This window comes from Haliaeetus albicilla, chromosome 4, assembly GCF_947461875.1.
Source record: "Haliaeetus albicilla chromosome 4, bHalAlb1.1, whole genome shotgun sequence".
Classification (NCBI taxonomy): Eukaryota; Metazoa; Chordata; class Aves; order Accipitriformes; family Accipitridae; genus Haliaeetus; species Haliaeetus albicilla.
The window spans coordinates 46,625,326-46,646,126 of NC_091486.1; the positions used below are offsets into that span (position 1 = coordinate 46,625,326).

At 61.4% G+C, this 20,801-nt stretch overlaps 1 protein-coding gene across 9 annotated transcripts; it reads left to right on the top strand.

The window, feature by feature from the left end:
* Positions 1 to 68: 68 nt before the first annotated feature.
* Positions 69 to 20,541, top strand: CROCC (ciliary rootlet coiled-coil, rootletin). Of its 9 annotated transcripts, XM_069782314.1 has the most exons (36): positions 69 to 193; positions 493 to 636; positions 1,953 to 2,063; positions 2,902 to 3,087; positions 3,167 to 3,250; positions 3,335 to 3,426; positions 3,526 to 3,691; positions 4,290 to 4,396; positions 4,479 to 4,685; positions 4,763 to 4,859; positions 5,633 to 5,728; positions 5,836 to 5,982; positions 6,062 to 6,261; positions 7,044 to 7,205; positions 7,741 to 7,885; positions 8,414 to 8,782; positions 9,394 to 9,587; positions 9,673 to 9,800; positions 10,530 to 10,681; positions 11,045 to 11,146; positions 11,223 to 11,357; positions 11,747 to 11,941; positions 12,026 to 12,264; positions 14,255 to 14,414; positions 14,492 to 14,659; positions 15,337 to 15,673; positions 16,034 to 16,161; positions 16,235 to 16,355; positions 16,916 to 17,070; positions 17,156 to 17,359; positions 17,455 to 17,649; positions 17,730 to 17,879; positions 18,418 to 18,576; positions 19,032 to 19,163; positions 19,589 to 19,771; positions 19,868 to 20,539. In XM_069782314.1, exons 2-36 carry the CDS (start codon positions 598 to 600, stop codon positions 19,916 to 19,918), a joined length of 5,496 nt encoding a protein of 1,831 aa, XP_069638415.1. In that variant the 5' UTR covers positions 69 to 193; positions 493 to 597; the 3' UTR covers positions 19,919 to 20,539. The 9 variants fall into 9 exon arrangements, with proteins under 9 accessions (XP_069638415.1, XP_069638412.1, XP_069638413.1 ...); XM_069782311.1 differs by lacking the exon at positions 69 to 193 and having other exon boundaries at positions 326 to 636; positions 19,868 to 20,541; XM_069782312.1 differs by lacking the exon at positions 69 to 193 and having other exon boundaries at positions 326 to 636; positions 19,607 to 19,771.
* The last annotated feature ends 260 nt before the right edge of the window (positions 20,542 to 20,801 follow it).

The window sequence follows — 20,801 nt, forward strand, 5'->3', positions numbered from 1 at the left end:
AATGCTGCTTTGCCCCGTAGCAACCCTGGCATGCTCCACCCCAAGGCTTTTCCTGCCAGAGCAAACCCCTGGGCTTTAATGAGCTTAACGAGGGCCAGGATTTAACGAAAGGGCTGGCTTACTCTCTCTAAGGAGCTCCTTTTCCCGGTGGGAGCCAGCACCATCCTGCCCGGGGGAGGGACAGCGCAGCAAAGTAAGGACATTTCCACCAATTTTGGGCACGGGGAAGCGCCGGGCACTGGTGGTTTTTTTTATGTTTTCCTTTATTTTGCTCATTCCCCTCTCGCCGAGAGCCTCGTTGGTTGTTTTTATTTACAAAGGTGATATTTTTGGTGGTGGATGCTAAAATGTTGTTGCTCGCGGCCTCACCGGAGACGTTGGGACCCCCAAGGCGGCCAGGAAGAGGAGGGTCCCCGGTCCCGCCGTCACGCAGGGAGGGGAAGGCGAGGATTTCGGGCTAATCCCAACCACGCATCCGCTTTCCGCTTGCAGGCGACGAGCCGAAAGGGAGCCCCAAAAATCCCAGGAAAGGGCTTTGGGGCAAGGAAGCCACAGCAAGGGGGTGCGAAGGGCTCGGTGGACCCCCCTGGGGAGCCCATGAGTGAACCGGAGCCCACGGCAGAGACTGTGGTTGAGGTGGGTGTCCCCCCCACCCCAGCGAGAACTGGTGGCTGCTCTCGCGGGAGCGGCCACGGAGCCAGGGCGGGGGGGGGGGGGGGCGGCGGGTTTGTGATTGCGAATGGCACTTTTGTGATTGCAACTTGCAAATTTGCACTGGTTTTGCGATTGCAACTTGCAAATCTGCACTGGTTTTGCGATTGCAACTTGCAAATCTGCACTGGTTTTGCGATTGCAACTTGCAAATCTGCACTGGTTTTGCGATCGCAACTTGCAAATCTGCACTGGTTTTGCGATCGCAACTTGCAAATCTGCACTGGTTTTGCGATCGCAACTTGCAAATCTGCACTGGTTTTGCGATCGCAACTTGCAAATCTGCACTGGTTTTGCGATCGCAAACAGGAATTTGCAGCAGTGTTGCGATTGCAACTGCAAATCTGCAGTGGTTTTGCGATCACGAACACCAATTTGCAGCGGTTTTGTGATCATAACTGCAGATTTGTGGCAGTTTTGCAATCGCAAACACGAATCTGTAGTGGATTTGCGATTGCAAACGCAAATTTGCAGCAGTCTTGCAGCTGCAACAGTAAATCTGCAGCTGTTTTGTGATTGCAACTGTAAATCTGCAGCAGTCTTGTGGTCACAAACACACATCTGCAGAGGCTTTGTGATAGCAACTATAAATCTGTAGCAGTTTTGCACTTGCAAAAAATTCTGTAGCGGTCTTGCAATTCACCTGCAAATTTGCAGTGGTTTTGCAATTGCAACTATAAATCTGCAGCGCTCTTGTGATTGCAGCTGCAAATCTATGTTCTTGCAATTGCGACTGCAAATTTGCAGCGGTCTTGCGATCGCAACTGCAAATCTATGTTCTTGCAATTGCAAATGCAAATCTGCAGCGGTTTTGTGATCGCAAATGCAAATCTGTGGCACTCTTGTAATTGCAACTACAACTTTGTGGTGTTTTTGTGATCGCAACTGTGAATTTCCAGCGGTCGTGTGATTGCAACTTCAAATCTGCAGCAGTTTTGTCGTTGCAAACTGCATCGCTCAATGCGTCTGAGTTGCAGGGGGTGCAGTATTTGCAGCTGGGGGGGGAAAAATGCTTTTCGTGGCCTCGGCCGAGCGCGTGGGGACGGCTCAGCCCAGCCCCCTTCCCCGCCAAAGGAACAAAGCAGCTCTTGCTAGCAAAGGGCATCTTGGCTCCATCCCGGGGCCGGATCCCCATCCTGGGGCCAGATCCCTATCCCACTGCTTTCTGGAACCACCCTGAGCCCCGTCCCCGTCCCGCAGCAGCCGTTGCGGGGGCCATGTCCTCGCTGCTGTCCCTCCAGGAGGAGAACCGCATCCTGCAGCAGGAGCTGTCGCGTGTCGAGGACTTGTTGGCTCAGAGCCGGGCCGAGCGCGATGAGTTGGCCATCAAGTACAACGCCATCAGCGAGCGGGTAAGTCGCCAAGTGGGTTAACCCAACCCCACCCATTTTAACCCCAAAATCAAGGCGATGCAAGCTGTAACCTTTGCATTCCCCTCTGCTCGGAGCGGGAGATGCTGCAGCATCTTGCAACATCCTGGTGATGGGAATTTTGCTGCAGCACACCCGGCTTGTCCGGACCCATCCCGGCTTGCCAGGGCTTGTCCTGCAGGATGCACAAAGCATCCCCCCTGGCCCCATCCCTATTTTATTCCACTGCTTTTCAGGAAGCAGGACCCCCCCCCCCCCCCCCATCAGCATCCCTCGCCTTTGCATCCCTTTGCCGTGGCAACGAGGGAATTAAAAAGGGCTTTGGGCAGCGGCCAGATGCTGAATGTGGCTCCTGGGGGGACCCGAATTGAGGAGCTGCCGGGATTTTGGGGGGCAGCCTCACTATTTGTGGCTGGCTATTTACAAAAAAGAAAAACAAATATCGGGAAAGTGCCCCAAGGGGAATCGCCACCGCTGTGCCCGAGGATCCTTTACTCATCAGCTAATCCCATGCAAGCCAGGTCGGGGCTTTGCTGAACCCCCAGATTCAAAGTTGGGATATCTTTAAAAGCACCGCTAAATTTTCCTATTCATTTCCTCCCTGTATGTGCAAAGCAGGGGGTAGAATTTGGGGGGGGGTCTTAGCTTTGGGCGTATGAGGATTTGCCGTAGGACCACCCCAAAGCGATGGCTTTGTCCGGGATGGGGTGTTGCGAGTGAAATCGGTAGGTGCTGGGGCGGGGGGGCCGGTTAGCATCCCGATGGGTGCATTTGGGGGGTGTCCCGGGATCTCCCACATCCCCCTCCCCTCCCATCCCAGCTGGAGCAAACCCTACGCCTGGAGACGGGCGAGCGGGAAGCGGCGGAGAGCCGGAGCTTGGCGCAGCACAACATCGAGCTGCGGCGGCTGTTGGAGGAGGAACAAGCCGCCTACAAGCGCAAGCTGCAGGCATACCAGGAGGGCCAGCAGCGGCAAGCCCAGCTGGTGCAGAAGCTCCAAGCTAAGGTAAATCCTTCCTGGGGGACATGGGGACGTTTTTGGGGAGACCCCCCTCAGTGTCACCCACCCTGTCCCCTCCGCCCAGGTGTTGCAGTATAAGAAGAAATGCGGCGAAGTGGAGCAGCAGCTGCTGGAGAAGGCGACGGAGCTGGAGCAGGAGAGGCTGACGGTGAGGGATGGTTTTTTTGGGGGGGTCCCCTGCCCCGAATCCTCCCAAACTGGGGTGATGACGAGCAGGCTGATGACCTTACAGATCCAACTGGATACGGGCAGCTCGCAGCCAGAGGAGGAGAGCAGCAATGAGTTGGAGAACGCCCTGATCCGGCTGGAAGAGGAGCAGCAGAGGTGAGCAGGGGTCCCTGGGGAGCTGCGGGACCGCCCCCCCCTCCCCGGGGTGATGCTCTGGCTGTGTGTGACCCCCCCCCCCCCCCCCGCCAATCTCAGGAGCAGCAGCCTGGTGCAGGTGAACTCGATGCTGCGGGAGCAGCTGGAACAAGCCAATGTGGCCAACGCGGCGCTGAGCGAGGACATCCGCAAGCTGACGGCCGACTGGGCGCGGGCGCGGGATGAGCTGGAGCAGCGGGAGGTGGAGTGGAGGCGTGAAGAGGAGGTTTGGGGGGGCTCCGATGATTGGGGAGGGGGCTGGAGATGTGGAGGGGAGTGGGACAGGGGGTCGCAGGGAGAAGGATGTGAGGCAGAGGGATGAAGGGATGCGGGGACGGATGCAGGACCATTGGGAGGGATGCGGGGCCGTGGTGGATGTTGTATGGAGAAGAATTTAGCGGGGGCAGCGAATGCAGCATGTGACAGGAGGGTGATGTGGGGCAGAGGGATGCGGGGATGTGGCATGGAAAAGGATGCAGGACCACCGGGGAGAAGTGTGGGGCCATGGGAGATGTTGCACGGAGAAGAATTTGGGTTTCAGCACATGCTGGGAGGGCGATCTGAGGCAGGGGGATGTGTCTGCTATCCCTCTCCGTGCAGGGTGGAAGGGAATTGCGGTGGGGGGGCTGCTGGCTGCGGAGGACCCTGGGGGTGATGTGTGCAGACATGGGGGGTGTCGCATGGAGATTTGGGGACCAAAGAGAAAGGGCCGGGGGGTGTGGGGAGATGGGGATGCTGCCTAGGAGGCTGCAAGGCAGAGGTGGCCGCACGGGGAGGGACCCGGGCACCCGGCCGGGACCGACGCTGCCCCATCCCGCGGGCAGTCCTTCAACACCTACTTCAGCAATGAGCACAGCCGGCTCCTGACCCTCTGGAGGCAGGTGGTGGCCTTCAGACGTCACTTTGGGGAGGTGAAAGCCGCCACTGAAAGGTCAGGGGGGATCCCCGGAGGTCCCCGAGAACCACCAGGTCCCTGGGAATGGCCGGGTTCAATCCTGCATCTCCCACCACAGGGATCTCTCGGAGCTGAGCCACGAGGCGTCGCGGACGGGCAGGGCCGCCCACGCCGCCTGCCTTCACCTGGCTGCCAACCTGCGGCTGGCCGAGACCCAGGCGGGTGCTGCGCGGGAGAAGCAGGCGATGCGGTTGGCGCAGCTGGAGGAGCAGCTGGCGGCACGGGCGCGGGACGCCGACTTGGAGAAAGCCGCCCTCGGAGCCAGGTACAAGGATAAGGAGGGGTTTTGCAGGAACTGGATGGGTGCGGGGGACCCCGTTGCTGCCCGGTGTCTCGCCGCAGGCTGGCGGAGCTGGTGGCGGCCCTGGAGCGTCTGCGGACTGAGGATGGGGAGAAGGAACGGGCAGTGGAGGCGCTGACCCTGCAGCTGCAAAACCTGGTTAGCGCGGGGCACGATGGGTTTCGGGGTGGGATGTGTGATGAATTTGGGGGTGCAAGGGTGCATGATGGGGCAGGGTGCATGCTAGGGTGTGATGCGTGATGCACGCTGGGGCACGATGCATGCTAAGCTGCAATACACGATGCGTGCGAAGCTGCAATGCACAGTGCACACCAGGGCGTGATGCGTGCCAAGCTGCAATGCACAGTGCACACCAGGGCGTGATGCGTGCCAAGCTGCAATGCACGATGCACACCGGGCCACGATGCATGCCAAGCCACAGTGCACACCACGGTGCAGTGCATGATGCACACCAAGGTGCGGTGCACACAGGAACACAATGCACGGTGCATGCTGAGGCATGATGCGCACTGGGGCGTGATGCACAATGCATGCCAGAGTGCAGTGTGTGCTTGGATGCAATGCACAATGCCTGCTGAGCTGGGCTGCACACCAGGGTGTGACAGATGATGTGTACTGCGGTGCAGTGCACACCAGGATATGATGCATACCAGGGCATGATGCATGCCAAATTCTAATGCTGCATGGTACGCAATGCACCCCGGGGTGCGATACATGATGCACAGCGAGCCATGATGCACACTGGGGTGTGACGCACGCTGGGATGCAATGTATGATGCGTGTTGAGATGCGATGCATGCTGGGGTGCAGTATGCGATGCACGCTGGGGTGCGATGCATGTCGGGGTGCAATGCTGACGCGGGCACAATGCCCGCCGGCCGTGCCGGACGCCATGCCGATGGGCTTTGCAGGAGGCCTCGCGTGCCCAGGAGCCGTCGCCGGCAGAGGTGGAGGCTTTGCGCTCGGAGGTGGAGCTGCTCCGTCGGACGCTGCAGGATGTCACACAGGTGCTGGGGACTCTCCGGCCTTCCCCCTATCCTGCAGCCAGGACGGTCCCCTCCCTGCCTCAGTTTCCCCCTTGGTGACAGGGGGGCCTCTCCCCCTCCCCTCACAGGCGGTGCTAGCAGACGACCCCGAGCAGCCCCCGCCATCCCCAGAGTCCCCGCCGTGTCCCCCCGCGTCCCCTCACCACGGCCTCTCGCCCAACGCCGCCGCCGCTGCCGTGCATGCCGCCCTGCACCGCCGCCACCTCCAGCTGCAGGTGAGTGCTGGGGGGGGGCTGCAGGGTGACGATGATGATGATGATGATGGCTGACCTCCTCTTTCCTCCCAACCCACAGGGTGCCCGGGAGCAGGCGGAGGCCAGCCGGGAGGAGGCCGGGAGCCTGCGGCGGGAGCTGGGGGACAGCAAGAAGCAGCTGGGGACTCTGGAGCAGCGGCTGGAGCAGCTCAGCGCTGAGGCTGGGGGCTGCCGGCGGGCGCAGGATGAGGCCCTGCACGAGGTGGCCCGCCTGCGCGCCGAGGCCGAGGTCCTGCGCAGGTACCCGCCGTCCATCTGTCCATCTGTCCTGAGTGCCAGCCGTCCCTGCGCAGCTGTCCCTGCACTTGCACACTTGCACCTGTCTGTCCCTCTGCATCCTTGCGCGCCTGTCTGTCCCTCTGCATCCTGACTCACCTGTCTTTCCATCTGTGTGTGTCCCTCTGCATCTATCCCCCTGCATCCTGGCCAGTCTGCCCGTCTGTCCATCCCTTTTTATCTTTCTCTCTGCCCCTTTATATGTCTGTCTGCCCCTGTGCATTCTGGCCTGTCTGTCTGTCTATCCATCCCTTTGCATCCTTCTCTGTACATCTGTCTGTCCCTGTGTATCCGCCCCTGTGCTTCTTGGCCTGTCTGTCTGTCCCTCCATCCCTTCACGTCTGTTCCTCCATCCTTTCACATCTCTCCCTATGCGTTTTGGCATGTCCATCTGTCCCCACGCATCCCGCCTCATCTATCTGTCCATCCATCCCCCTGGCCTGTCTTTTTTTCATCTGTCCCTGCACACCCTTCCCTCTCTGTGTGTCCATCCTTGGGCATTTTGGCCTGTCCGTTTGTCTGTCCGTGCATCCATCCCTGCACGTTAATCCCCACGTATCCTGCCTGCCTGTCCGTCTGTCTATCCCTCCCTGCCTCACCACACCTGTCTGTCTGTCCCTGGGCATCCTGCCCTGTCCGTCTGTCCATCCATCCCTACTCATTTATTTCTGGCCATCTGTCCCGGCGCACCCACCTGCGAGCATCGCCCCTGCCCACCTGTGTCCGTCCGTCCGTCTGTCCGGCAGGGAGCGGCTGCGGGCGGAGGAGGCGCTGGCGGGGGAGCAGCAGCGGGTGGGTGCCCTGCAGCAGGAGCGGGTGCAGCTGCAGCGCCGGGGCGAGGGGCTGGAGGACGCCCGGGACGAGGCCGCCAGTGCTGCCGAGGCCGCCCGCCAGCAGCTGGAGCGCAGGTGGGGGCACGGGGGGGGGCAGAGGGGAGGATGGGTGGGTGCTGCCACCCCCCCGGGGTGCTGGGTGATAGTGGGTGCTGCAGAATAGTGGGTGCTGTGAGATAGTGGGTACTGCAGCATCCCCATCCCCAAGTGGGTGCTGCAGAATCCCCTGAAGCCCCCCCCGAGGTGGGTCCCCTGAAGCCCCCCCGCCATGTGGGTGCTGCCACCTCTCCTGCCGCCCCCAAATTGGGTCTTGCAACTCCCCCCCCCGCCAAGTGGGTGCTGCAAAACCTCAGTGGGTGTTGCAACCCCCCCTCCAAGTGGGTGCCCTGAAGCCCCTCCCCACCCCAAGGTGGGTGCTGCTACCCCTCCAATGGGTGGGTTGCAAAACTTCAGTGGGTGCTGCAACCTCCCCTGAGTGGGTGCCACAAAATAGTGGGCGCTGCAACCCCTCCCCCAAGAGGGTGCTGCCAAACAGTGGGTGCTGCAACAACCCCCCGAGTGGGTGCTGCAACCCCCCCCCATGGGTGCCCCCCACCGTGGGTGCCGGCAGCCAGCAGCAGGTGGAGGAGCTGGAGGCGCAGCGGGCAGGGGCGCAGCGGGAGCTGCTGGAGGTGCGGGAGGCGCTGAGCCGGGCGACGCTGGAGGCCGAGGTGGCGCGGGGCGAGCAGGAGGCGCTGGCTGAGGCGCTGGGCAAGGTGGGTCCCCGATTCCCCCTCCCTGCACCCTGCTGCAGTGGGTGCACCCTCCTGCAGCGTGCAACTGCCACGCAGCGGGCTCACCCCTGTGCAGTAGGTGCAACCCCAAGAAGCGGGTGCAACCCCTAAGCCCCATGCGCAGGGGGTGAACCCCAAGCACTGGGTGCAACCCCCCCATGCATCAGGTTTAGTCCCCTCTGCAGCAGGTGCAAGGTCTCCCATGCAGCGGGTGCAACCCCTAAGCAACAGGCTCAGCCCACGCAACAAGTGCAACCCCATGCAGCGGGCTTTAACCCCCCAGTGCAGCAGGTGCAACCCCATGCAATGGGTACAACCCCTGTAGCAGGTGCACCCCATGCAGCGGGCTTAACCCCCTGCAATGCAGCGGGTGCAACCCCTAGGCAACAGGCTCAGCCCATGCAATGGGTGCAACCCCTGCAGCAAATGCCCCTGTGCATTGGGCGCTGCAGCGGCGCAGGCATTGCGCAGAGTCCAGCCAAACCTTGTTACACGCGGGCCGCCCGGCAGGCGCAGGGGAGCTGCGGGGAGCTGGCAGCGGCGCAGCGGGCGGCGCAGGCAGAGGAGGCTCGGCTACGGGACACCCTGGCCAAGACGAGCGAGTTGGCGGCCGGGCTGGCACGGGAGAAGACGGAGCTGAGCCGGACCCTGGCCCGGTTGGAAGAGGAGCGGGAGAGCGGCCGGATCCGGATGCGGGAGCTGGGGCGGGAGCTGGCGCTGCTGCGGGGGCAGCTGGAACGGGGGCGAAGGGCCGGGGCGGCCGAGCGGCAGGGACTGGAACGGGCGCGCAGGGCGGCCGAGGAGGGCTGCCGGGGGCTGCGGGCAGAGCTGCGGGTGCTGCGGGGCCAGCACCTGCGCCTGCGCCAGCACCTGGGGCAGGTGGGTGATGGGGGTGAGGCGTGGGGGGCAACGGGGAGGGGGCATGGGCTAAACTGGGAGGGGTGGGGAGGGGGCATGGGGCAACTGGGAAGGTGCGTTGGGCAACTGGGAGGGATGGGGAGGGGGCACGGGGCAACTGGGAGGGTGCAGGGGGTAACTGGGAGGGGTGGGGAGCATGCAAGGGGCAGTTGGGAGGGATAGGGAGGGTGCAGGGGGTAACTGGGAGGGATGGGGAGCATGCACAGGGTAACCGGGAGGGATGGGGAGCATGCGAGGGGCAGTTGAGAAGGATAGGGATAGGGAGGGGGCACAGGGTAACTGGGAGGGGCGGGGAGGGCGCAAAAGGCAACTGGGAGAGAGAGGGAGGGTGCACAGGGTAACTGGGAGGGATGGGTTGGATGTACAGCTTAACTGGGAGGATGCATGGGGAGGGTGGACAGGAGAGTTGGGAGGCTGTGTGGGGCAACTGGGAGCATTGGAGAGGGTGTGCAGGGTAGTTGGGAGGATGCACGGACTAACTGGGAGGACCGTGGTGGATGCATGGGGCAACTAGGAGGCTGGGTGGGGTAACTGGGCCGTGGGGATGCCGCCGACGCCCCGCACCCCGGCAGGCGGTGCAGGAGCAGAGCGCGGCGGGCGAAGCGCTGGCGCAGGCGCGGGGGGAGCAGGAGCGGCTGCGGGGCGAGTTACTGCGGCTCAGCCGGGCCCGCGAGGGGCTGGTCAAGGAGGGGGCCAGCCTGGCCGTCCAGCTCGCCGCCGCCCAGCGCCACGGCCAGGATCGGGCCCAGGAGGCGGACGGGCTCAGGTGGGTGCCGGCGGGGGGCGTGAGGGTGTCTTCCTACTCCCGGATCCCGGGTTTCGGCAGCACGGCCCCGGCGGCGTTTCGGCAGGACGGAGAAGGAGGGGCTGGAGAGCAGCATCTTCCAGCTCCAGCAGCGGCTGGCCCAGCTCGACACCCGCAACCAGCAGCTGGAGGCCGAGGGCCGGACCCTGCTCCAGGCCAAGGAGACACTGGAGGGTGAGGGGTCCCGGCCCCCGGGCTGTCCCCATCACCCTGGCCATCCCCACCCATTCTTATCCCCATCCATCCATCCTTGTACCTCCCCATCACCATCTCCATCCTCATCTTCATTTCCCTCCCCGTCCTCGTCTTCATTTCCCTCCCCGTCCTCGTCTTCATTTCCCTCCCTGTCCCCATATCACCATCTCCATCACTGTCTTCATCCTCATCTTCATCTCCATCACTGTCTTCATCCTCATCTTCATCTCCATCACTGTCTTCATCCTCATCTTCATCTCCATCACTGTCTTCATCCCCGTCTCCGCATCCCCGTCTCCGCATCCCCGTCTCCGCATCCCCGTCTCCGTCTTCATCCTCATCTTCATCCGCGTCCCCGTCCCCGCGTCCCCGTCCCCATCCCCGCGTCCCCATCCCCGCATCCCCGTCCCCGTATCCCCATCTCCATCACTGTCTTCATCCTCATCCCTGTCTCCGCATCCCCGTCTCCGCATCCCCGTCTCCGTCTTCATCCTCATCTTCATCTCCATCACCGTCCCCGTCCCCGCGTCCCCATCGTCATCCTCATCTTCATCCCCATCCCCATCCATCTGTAACAGGGTCATGACAAACCCTCCTCCACCACCGCGGTCCGTCCCCCCACCCTCCACGTCCCTGCCCTTGTCACTTAACCCCCACCCACACTGCCCTCCTTGGGGGGGGTCCCCACTGATGGGGGGGTCCCTGCAGCGGAGCTGGGTGCCGCACGGCTGGAGCGGGAGCAGGAGCTGCAGGCTCGGCAGCAGGCGGTGGCAGCGGCCGAGGCGGCGGCGGTGACGGTGGCCCTGCAGAGCGCCCGCGATGCGCACCACGATGAGCTCGACCGCCTCCAGCATGAGAAGGTGGGCACTGGGGGGCGATGCTGACTTTTGGGGTGCGATACTGATTTTTGGGGCATGGCGGTGATTTTTTTTCGGTACAGTGCTGATTGTTGGGGTGTGATGGCGACTGCTGGGGTGTGATGGTGATTGTTGGGGTGCAGTGGTGACTATGGGGGCTGAATGCTGATTTTTGGGGCTCAGTGCTGATTGATGGGGTGCCATGCTGATTATTGGGGTGCGATGCTGTTTTTTGATGTGCATGCCGATTATTGGGATGCAGTGCAGGTTGTTGGGGCACGATGCTGATTCTTGGGGTGCAGTGTTGATTCTTGGGATGCGATGCTGATTTTTGGGGTTCGCTGGTGATTTTTTGGGGGGGAGCAGGAGGAGCTGGAGGCTGAGCGGGGCCGGCTGGTGCGGGAGCAGGAGGAACTGGCGGCTGAGCTGGCGGCAACACGGCGGCAGCGCGAGAGTGAGAAGCAGCAGGTGGGTGGCCCCAATGTCCCCCCGCTGTCCCAGCTCCAGTGTCCCCCCTCCGGCTGAGCCGTGTCCCCCACCCCAGGTGCTGGCGCTGCAGGAGGAGGAGCGGGCGGCGCTGGCGGAGACGCTGGCGGGGCTGCAGCGGAGCCTGGCCGAGGCCACGGCTGAGCTTGAGCAGCAGCGGCGAGAGGTCACCGGCCACCAGGAGAAGGAGCAGGTGGGTGGGGGGTTCCTGGGACCCCCCCAGAATGGGACACAGCCCCACGTGTCTCCCATGTCTCCCTCCATTGCAAGCCTCTAAGCCTGGGCACACCCCCCACTGCAAACCCCCATGCCTGGGCATCCCCCCCTATTGCAAACCCCAATGCCTGAGACTCATCCCCTCTCCATTGCAAGGTCCCTCACTAGACCCCCCCCCCCGCAGTCCCCCCAATGACCCCCCTCTTCTTGCAGCCCCCCCATGACCTCCCTCTTCTTGCAGCCCCCCCAACTGCAAGCCCCTCCATCTCCCCATTCCGAGCCCCCTGGCAATGGGGATGCTCGGGTGCAGTACCTGAGCATCTTCATCACCATCCCCATGGCAACACCCCCCCTCCCCATGCCCAGGACCCCCACACCACCAGGTTGGGGGGGTGTTCAGGGTGCCATGCCCCCCCTCCCACCCCACAGAGCCTTGCAGCGGAGCTACGCAGCCTGCGGGTGCAGGCAGAGGAGACGACAGTGGCCCACGAGCGGGAGACGAAGGCTCTTCGTGAGCAAGCGACGGTGGCGGCCAAGCAGCGGGATGGTGCCCTGCGGGAGGTGAATCCCCCCCAAGACCCCTTCCCACCCCAACCACCCCACCGCCAAATAGCCCCCCCTAAATTCCAGTCACCCCGGCTGCAGGCGGAGGAGGCGCGGGCACAACTGCGGCTGGTGACGGAGGCGCGGGCGGCGGGGCGGCGGGAGCTGCTGGAGGCGCAGCGGGAAGCCCGGGAGAGCCGGGAGGGTCGGGAAGCGCAGCGGAGGCAGGCGCAGGAGGCACGTCGGGCTTTGGGAGACGAGGCGAGGGAGAAGGAGGCCCTGCGGCGCTCCAACGAGGAGCTGCGGGCGGCACTGCGACGCGCCGAGGGCGAGCGCATCAGGTGATGCTCGGGGTCAGGGGATGCGCCAGAGCAGGATGCTTGGGATAAGGGGATGCTTGAGTTGTGAGATGCAGGGGTCGGGGTGATGCTCAGGGTCGGGGTGATTGTCGTGGTTTAACCCCAGCCAGCAACTAAGCACCACGCAGCCGCTCACTCACTCCCCCCCCATCCAGTGGGATGGGGTAGAAAATCAGGAAAAGAAGTAAAACTCCTGGGTTGAGATAAGAACGGTTTAATAGAACAGAAAAGAAGAAACTAATAATGATAATGATAACACTAATAAAATGACAACAGTAGTAATAAAAGGATTGAAATGTACAAATGATGCGCAGGGCAATTGCTCACCACCTGCCGACCGACACCCAGCCAGTCCCCGAGCGGCGAATCCCTGCCCCCCACTTCCCAGTTCCTAAACTAGATGGGATGTCGCATGGTATGGAATACACTGTTGGCCAGTTTGGGTCAGGTGCCCTGGCTGGGCATGAGAAGCTGAAAAATCCTTAACTATAGTCTAAACAGTACTGAGCAACAACTGAAAACATCAGTGTTATCAACATTCTTCACATACTGAACTCAAAACATAGCCCTGTACCAGCTACTAGGAAGACAGTTAACTCTACCCCAGCTGAAACCAGGACAGTGATGTTCAGGAAAGGGAGGCGCTGAAGTTGGGAAATGCAAGGAACAGGGTGGTGCTTGGGATTAGGGCAATGCTCGGGGTCAGGGCAATGCTCAGGACAAGGGGATGCTCAAGCTGGGAGACACAGAGGATGGTGTGATGCTTTGGAGGGCGATGTTCGGGGCTAGAGTGATGCTCGGAGTCAGGGGATGCATGGGGTGGTGTGATATTTTGGAGGCTCAGGGTCAGGGCAATGCTCAGGACAGAGGGATGCTCAAGCTGGGAGGTGCAGGGCATGGTGCGATGCTCGCGGTTGGGACGATGCTTGGGGTTGGGGTGATGCTCAGGAAAGTGAGGTGCTCAAGTTGGGAAATACAAGGAACAGGGAGGGTGATGCTTGGGATTAGGGCGATGCTCGGGGCCATGGGGATGCTCAGGACAAGGGGGTGCCCAAACCGCGACTTACATAGGGTGGTGCAGTGCCTTGGAGGGCGATGCTTGGGGTCGGGGTGGTGCGATATTACATGGGGTGCTGCATGGGCTGGTGCAGTATTACATGGGATGGTGCGATATTTTGGGGGCTCAGGGTCAGGGCGATGCTCAGGACAAGGGCCATGCCAAACTTGGGACTTACATGGAGTGATGCGATGCTTTGAAGGGTGATGCTTGGGGTCAGGGTGATGCTCAGGACGACGGGTGCCCAAGTTGGGAGATACATGGGGTGGTGCAGTGCTTCAAAGGGCAATGCTCAGGGTTGGGGTGATGCTCAAGATAAGGGGATGCTCCAGTTGGGTGATGCAGAGGATGGTGCGATGTCTTAGAGGGTGATGCTTGGAGTCGGGATGACGCTTGGGACAAGAGGATGCTCAAGTTGGGAGGTGCAGGGGACGATGCGATGCCTTGGACAGTGATGCTCCAGATCGGGGTGATACTCAGGATAAGAGGATGATGCAATGCCTTGGATGTTTGGGGATGGGGGGTTGCTCAGGAATGGGGGGTTGCTCAGGAATGGGGGGATGCACCGGAGCAGGATGCTTGGGACAGGGGGGATGCCCAAGGCAAGAGGTGCTTGGGATGTGGCAGTGCCTTAGAGGAGGATGCTGAGGGGCAGAGGGGATATTTGGGGTAGTAATGCTTAGGGTGGGATGCTGCCATGATGGGGTGATACCTGGGACAGGATGCCCAAGATGGGGGGGATGCTTGGGGATGGGGGGATACCTGGGATGGGGATGGCTTGGAGCGGGATACTTGGGACAGGGGCTGGCTCAGGACAGGGTGATGCTTGGGGTGATGCCAAGGATGGGGAGATGCATGGGGCCAAGGCGATGCCCCTGGCAGGGTGATGCCAGCCCCTTCTTCCCCCTTCCGCAGCCTGAAGCGTGCCAGTGAGGAGAAGGAGCAGCGGCTGGCGCTGGTGGAGGATGGGCGGGCAGCAGCAGACCAGGAGGTGACGGAGCTGCGGGCAACCCTGCGGGAGCTGGAGCGTGCCCGCCTTGATGCCCGCCGTGAGCTGCAGGAGCTGCGCCGGCAGGTGAGGAGGAGGATGGCGGGACCCCCCCCAATCCATTTAGGGTGCCCCCAAACCGCCCTTATCTCCTCCTTGGGCAGGTGAAGGACCTGGACTGCGAGAACAGCAAGAGGAGCAAGGAGGTGGGCGAGCTGCAAGCGCGCGTGGCCCTGGAGGAGCAGCGGGAGGAGGAGAGCCGCCGCGAAGCCTTCGGCCTCAGGCAGAAGGTGGTGGAGAGCGAGGCCGGCACAGAGGCTGCCAGGAAAGAGGTGGGGGGGTCCCCCAGGGACACCAGTTGCTCGGTGCCCTGCATTCCAAAGTGTCCCCATCACCCCACAGCTTGGTACCCTGCGTATCTAGGTGTCCAGGTCCCCTCACCCCATAACTCAGTGCCTGTTGTCCCCAGCCATCCCCATTGCCTCATAACTGGTATCCTGTGTCCCTGGGTGCCCCCGGGTGCCCCCGCTACTCCACTGCTTGATGCCATGTCCCTGGTTGCCCCCGTCACCCCCCTGCTCAGTCCCCTATGTCCCCGTGGCCCTCTGCTCTCTGCCCTGCATCCCTGGGGGGTCCCTTGCATCCCCCATTGCTCTGTCCCTTGCACCCCCATTGTTCCCGGCTGTCCCCATCACCCCACCACTCCTTCCCCTGCGTCCCTGGGATCCTTATCACCCTGTTGCTCTAGCCTTGCATCCCCATTGCCCCATTGCTCTTTCCCCTGCATCACTGGGGGTCCCCATACCCCATTGCTCCATTCCTGTGGGTCCCCCATCACCCCATTACTCCATTCCTTCCATCTCTGTCACCCCATTGCTCCATCCCCTGTATCCCTGGGGTTCCCCTATACCCCATTGTTCCATCCCCATCACCCCATTACTCCATCCCTTGCATCTCCATCACCTCATCTCATCTCTCCATGCTCTGTCCCCCTTTCCAACCCCTCCAGCTCCAGCACCTGCAGCGGCGACTGTCGGAGGCGGAGGGTGAATTTCGGCAGCGGGAGAAGGACCTGGCCCGTAGCTTGGAGGAGGCTCGCGGCAATGAGAAGAAGCTGCTGGCTGATGCCCGCAACCTGCAGCTGAAGGTGGAGGCGGCACGGGGCGAAGCAGCTGACCTGAGCCTACGCCTGAGCGCAGCCGAGGGTCGGGCGCAGGGGCTGGAAGCCGAGCTGGCCCGTGGCGAGGTGCTGCGCCGGGCTGCCGAAACCCGCTTGGGAGGCATCCAGTCCGCCCTACGCCGTACCATGGGCATCGGCCGGGCACGGGCTGGCTCCCCGGGCAAGGGTGAGAATCCTTGGGGACCCCCAGTGCCCCGTCCCTTGCTTAGAGGAAAGGGATGCATCCTGCTGTGGTGCTCCATCCCCTACATCCCTGTGGGAGAGTCCCCCATAACCCATTGCTCCATTTCTTGCATCCCCATCACCCCATTGCTCTGTCCCCTGCATCCTTGGGGGTCCCCCATACCCCATTACTCCATCCCCTCCAGCTCTATCACCCTGTGCTCCATCCCTTGCACCCCATCACCCCATCTCTTACATCCTTGGGGTCCCCCATATCCCATGGGCGCATCCCACTCCAGCTTATGATCTTCCCTTGGATCCTGCACCCCTATGTCCCCACGCCACCCTGTTTGTTCCCATACAGGTGGGGGACCAGATGGGTCAGGGAGCCCCGGCTCATCCCCGGACCCCGACGCAGCGACTGAGCCCGAGGTGGTGCGGGCAGCCCTGCGGGATTTCGTACGCGAGCTGCAGGATGCGCAGCGTGAGCGGGTACGCTCCCTCTTCCCCTTCCCTGCCCTTTGTCTCCAAAAAGCCCCTTTCTCACACCATTTTCTCGCCCCAGGAGGAGCTGCGGGTGCAGGTGAGCAGCCTGGGCCAGCAGCTGGCGGAGGCGGAGGAGGAGCGGGACAATGCCAGTGCCCGGGTGCAGCAGCTCCAGAAACTGATGGCTGAGAGCGAGGAAGGTGATGGGGGTATTTTTGGGGTGTATCCCCCCACAACTCATGGGGTTCAGGGTGATTTGTCCTGTGCTGGAGCCTCACAGGCGAGCGGGGGCTTTTGGGGAAACTGAGGCACGGGGCAGGTGACGATGCTGCCTAGGACTGCAGGATGCTCAGTAGGATTTCCCCTACGCATGGCCCCCAAATCCTGGTAAAATTGGTAAAACTTCCTGTGCAAACCCCATGAACCCCAGTCAAACCCCTATGCATGCCCAGTAAACCCCAGTAAAACTGGTAAAAGCCCCCATGCATCCCTCATAAATCCCAGTAAAACTGGTAAATGCTTTGTGCATCTTCCGTGAACCCCAGTAACACTGGTAAACCCCCCCACCGTGAATCCCCAGTAAACCTGGTAAATGCCCCACACATCCCCTGTAAACCCCCCTAAAACTGGTAAAACCCCCTGCGCAGACTCTCTAAATCCCAATAAAATGGGTAAAACCCCCGTGCATCCCCCCCTAAACCCCAGTAAAACCCCCTGTACATCCCCGGTAAGGTGGGTAACCGTGGCGTGGCTCTGGCAGGGCGTCGCGGGGAGCTGAGCAGTACCCAGGCCACGTTGCTGCTGCAGGAGGAGACGCTGCGACGGGGTGAACGGGAGCGGCAGGCGCTGCGGGAGAAGGTGACGGCGCTGGAACGGAGCCTGCACGCTGCGGAGGGCGAGCGTCGAGCTGCCCAGGTGGCCATCGCCATGGTGGGGGGGTCGGATCCTGCCCCTATCCCCATCCCTGACTGCTCCGTACCAGCCATCCGGTGCCTTGCAGGAGAGGATAAGCGCGGTGCGAGCTGGTGAGGCCGAGTTGGAGGATGCCAAGCGGCGACTGGAGGCGGCAGAAAGCCGGAGCACCCGCCTGGAGCTGCAGCAGCGGGTGCTGGAGGGCGAGCTGCAGCGGGCACGGCTGGCCCTGGGCGAGCGGCAAGCGGAGGCACGGGCGACACAAGACCGCGCCGAGCTGCTCCAGAAACAGGTAACGGTGCAAATTCCTCTAAATCCCCATTGCGTTTTTGGTTGTTTTTCTTTTTAATTATTATATTTAATTTTGCTATTGGTTTTGTGGTGTAGCTAGCGGAGAGCGAGCAGCGTGCTAGCACTTTGCAGCTGGCGGTGGAACGGTTGAGCACAGCGTTGGCGGAAAGCGGCTCAAAGGACGACGCGCCGAGCGTGACGGCGTTGGCCGATGGCACCGTGGTCCATGAGCGGCTGCTGCAGCTCCAAAGCGCCCTGGCTGCTGGCGAGCTCGACCGCCGGGCGCTGCAGGTGGGAGCGAGCACCTTAGAGTGGGGTGACACCAGGGTGCCTTTTGCTTGGGGGTCACCGAGGGTGTCCCCCCATCCCAGGAGGGGCTGGAGGTGGCACGGCGGGCGCTGGCGGAGGCGCGGGAGGAGAAGGGAGCCCTGCGGGAGCAGCTGCGGGAGCTGCGGGAGAAGCAGGAGGCCCTGCAGCGGAGCAAGGAGGAGCTGGAGGTGCAGGTCCGGCAGCAGCAGGAGGTGAGGGGGAGGGTGGGTGCACCCCATGCTGGCGGGGGGTGGCGGTGGGGCTCCCCGAATTTGCTGTCCTTTGCCCCCATGCAGCACCCTTCGCCCACTCCATGAAGCGTATTTTGCTCCCATGCGGCACCCTGCACCCTCTTGCACCCCCCACAGAGCACCCTATTGCCCCATACAGCCCCCTGCACCCTCAGCACCTTATTGCCCCTGTGCACCTTCCTGCACCCTTCAGCTTCCCCATGCAGCACCCTGCACCCTTTCCCAATCCCTATAGCACCCTATTGCCCCCATGCAGCATCCTTTTCCCCCTCCCCCCCCACCTTGCATCACCCTACGGACCCCCTATATAGCCCCAGCACTCTATTGCCTCCCTGCACCCTCCTGCACCCTTTAGCCTCCCCATGCAGCCCCGTGCACTCTTTCCCACCCCCTATAGCACCTTATGGACCCCCCCATATAGCCCCAGCACCCTCTTACCTCCCCTGCAGCCCCCCCATGCCCATGGGGGGGCTGTGGCTGACACCCCCCCCCGGTGCAGGCACTGCGGCAGCGGCAGGAGGAACACGGGGGGCTGCAGGAGCGGGTGGGCAGCCTGCAGCGCGCCCTGACCCGCACGCAGGGCGAGAAGCGGGAGGCTGAGCGCGTCGCCCTGCGCCTCGAGAAGGACAAGAGCGCCCTGAAGAAGACCCTGGACAAGGTGAGACGGTGGGTGGCAGCACCTTTGGGTGCCCCTGGGGCTGGCCCTGTGCAGAGCATCACATCCAGGGGGACGCACAAAAAAACCAAAAGGTGTCCTTGATGCCAGGACTGGATGCAAATCTAAAGCCCTAAACCCAGCTTGTTTGCAGCGCGTTATTACTTTCCAAGCAGCAAACAGACTTTATGTATATGCTGCTCCACTCTGCGTAGAGTCTCTATGCACTTAAAAAATTATGTATTTTACATATAAAATATATACATAAGATATATTTTATCTGCTGTATTTAATATTTTATATATGTGTTATCTGCTATGTTTTATATTTTATATATAAAATATATATATATATATTTTTTATCTGCTGGAGCGAGGTGTGCAGTGTCGGCGGGGTGTAGGTGACGCATTCCCCAGCATCCCCATTTCTGTGTCCCTCTCTCCCCCCGGGGGGGGCAGGTGGAGCGGGAGAAGCTGCAGACGCAGGAGGACTCGCTGCGGCTCTCGGTGGAGAAGGGCCGGCTGGATCGCTCGCTGAGCACGGCCGAGCGGGAGCTGGCAGAGGCGCAGCAACGCATCCGGCTGTTGCAGGTGGGTGGCCCTTTGCTCGCCCAGGTAGGGGGGGTGCAGGCGGTGGCACCCCTGGGTGCTGCCCGCCCGCCTGCTCGATGCACCCTTTGCTTGCAGTAGGATGGGGCTGGGCTCCTTTTGGGGCTCATCCCAGCTTGGGGAGATGCTGGTGCTTCCACTGAGATGTGCTGGGCTCCTTTCCAGCTTGGAGGGATGCTGGTGCTTGCACTGGGAGGGTGCTGGGCTCCTTTTGGGGCCTCGTTCCAGCTTGGGAAGATGCTGGTGCTTGTACTGCGCTCATTTTGGACCTCATCCCAGCTTGAGGACATGCTGGTGCTTGTGCTGGGCTTCATCCCAGTTTGTAAGGATTGCTGGTGCTTGCACGGGGATGGTGCTGGTCTCTTTTTGGAGCTCCTGGCAGCCGGTGCCCGGTTTTGGGGTGACAGCCACCCCTGCCCGCCCAGGCGCAGGTTTCGGCGCTGGAGCACCCCTCTCCACCGAGCCCCGGGCCCTCGCCAGAGCTGCAGCGGGAGCTGGATCGCCTGCGCATCGCCCAGCTCCAAGCCCAGCGGGCGCTGGAGGCTCGTGAGCGCGTCCACCGCCACCGCGTCCGCAGCCTGGAGGAGCAGGTGAGCGGGGGGACACCCGGGGGTGACACACTAACTCACGTGTGTCCCCTCCTCGTCCCCCCCATCTCATCCCCCCCCCACCCCTACCCCTTGCAGATTGCGCTGCTGAAGGGGCAGGAGCTCCACCGTCACCCTACCAGCATCTAGGGACCCCCCTCCCCAACACCCACAGAGACCGGCACAACTCATCGCATGGGTGTGGGGGGGGAGCCATCCCTGTGCTCAAAAAACACATTGATTTTTGTCTCATCATTCCCTTTTCTCAAGCAAAAAGCCGCACTTTACCGACGAAACGACGACACTCGTGTATTTTTGATACAGGTTGGGGCTCGACGGGTGGTTTTTCCCATTTTTCTATTGCAAATTTTAACAAAAAGTTTAGAAATACTCTTTTTTTAGCCCCAGGAGAGCCCTGTCTCAGCTGATTTATTTCCCTGTGATGTTCCTGCAGCCCTCGCAAGCCCTGACACTCACCGGATCCTAATTTTTCCCCTTTTTCTAACAAAAAACTACTTGAGGGTGGTGGTTTGGGGTTTTCTTTTAGCAAATGGTGGGATTTTTATATCACTATTTTTGGAGTTTGAAGTTTTTACTGGTGCTACAGGGCTGAGCCAAGCCGAAAGAACACCTGCATTGAGGTGGTGGCTTTGAGCGCGGCACTATTACGTGTGGATAAACCCAACTGACAGCCCATGAGGGTTTTTTTGGGGGGGGATGCCCAAATGAATGTGCATTGGGATAACAGGATTGATTCAGGTCCATCAATAATAAAAAATAATAAATAACAAAAAATAATAATAAATAACAAAGAATAAATACTAAGAAATAGTTATTATTATTATTCTTACTACCACTTTAGAGGAGAGCTGCAGGGATGCACCAGAGCCCTTAAGCATCATCTTTTTGGGGTGCTGGTGCCCCCCTCTCCTTGTTTTAAGCCTATTGGGTGGGGGTTGAGCCCCAAGGGAAGGATAAATCCCTTGTGCCCCTGCAGCCATGAGGATGGGATGGGGGAGGATGATGGAGAAAA

Bases quoted from the DNA above. Each gene is read 5' to 3' on its own strand.
- CROCC (XM_069782311.1), top strand. From the start codon at position 340: ATGCTAAAATGTTGTTGCTCGCGGCCTCACCGGAGACGTTGGGACCCC. The intron at 14,415-14,491 runs GTGAGGAGGAGG...CTCCTTGGGCAG, and splicing joins TGCAGGAGCTGCGCCGGCAG to GTGAAGGACCTGGACTGCGA. The intron at 16,162-16,234 runs GTACGCTCCCTC...TTCTCGCCCCAG, and splicing joins AGGATGCGCAGCGTGAGCGG to GAGGAGCTGCGGGTGCAGGT.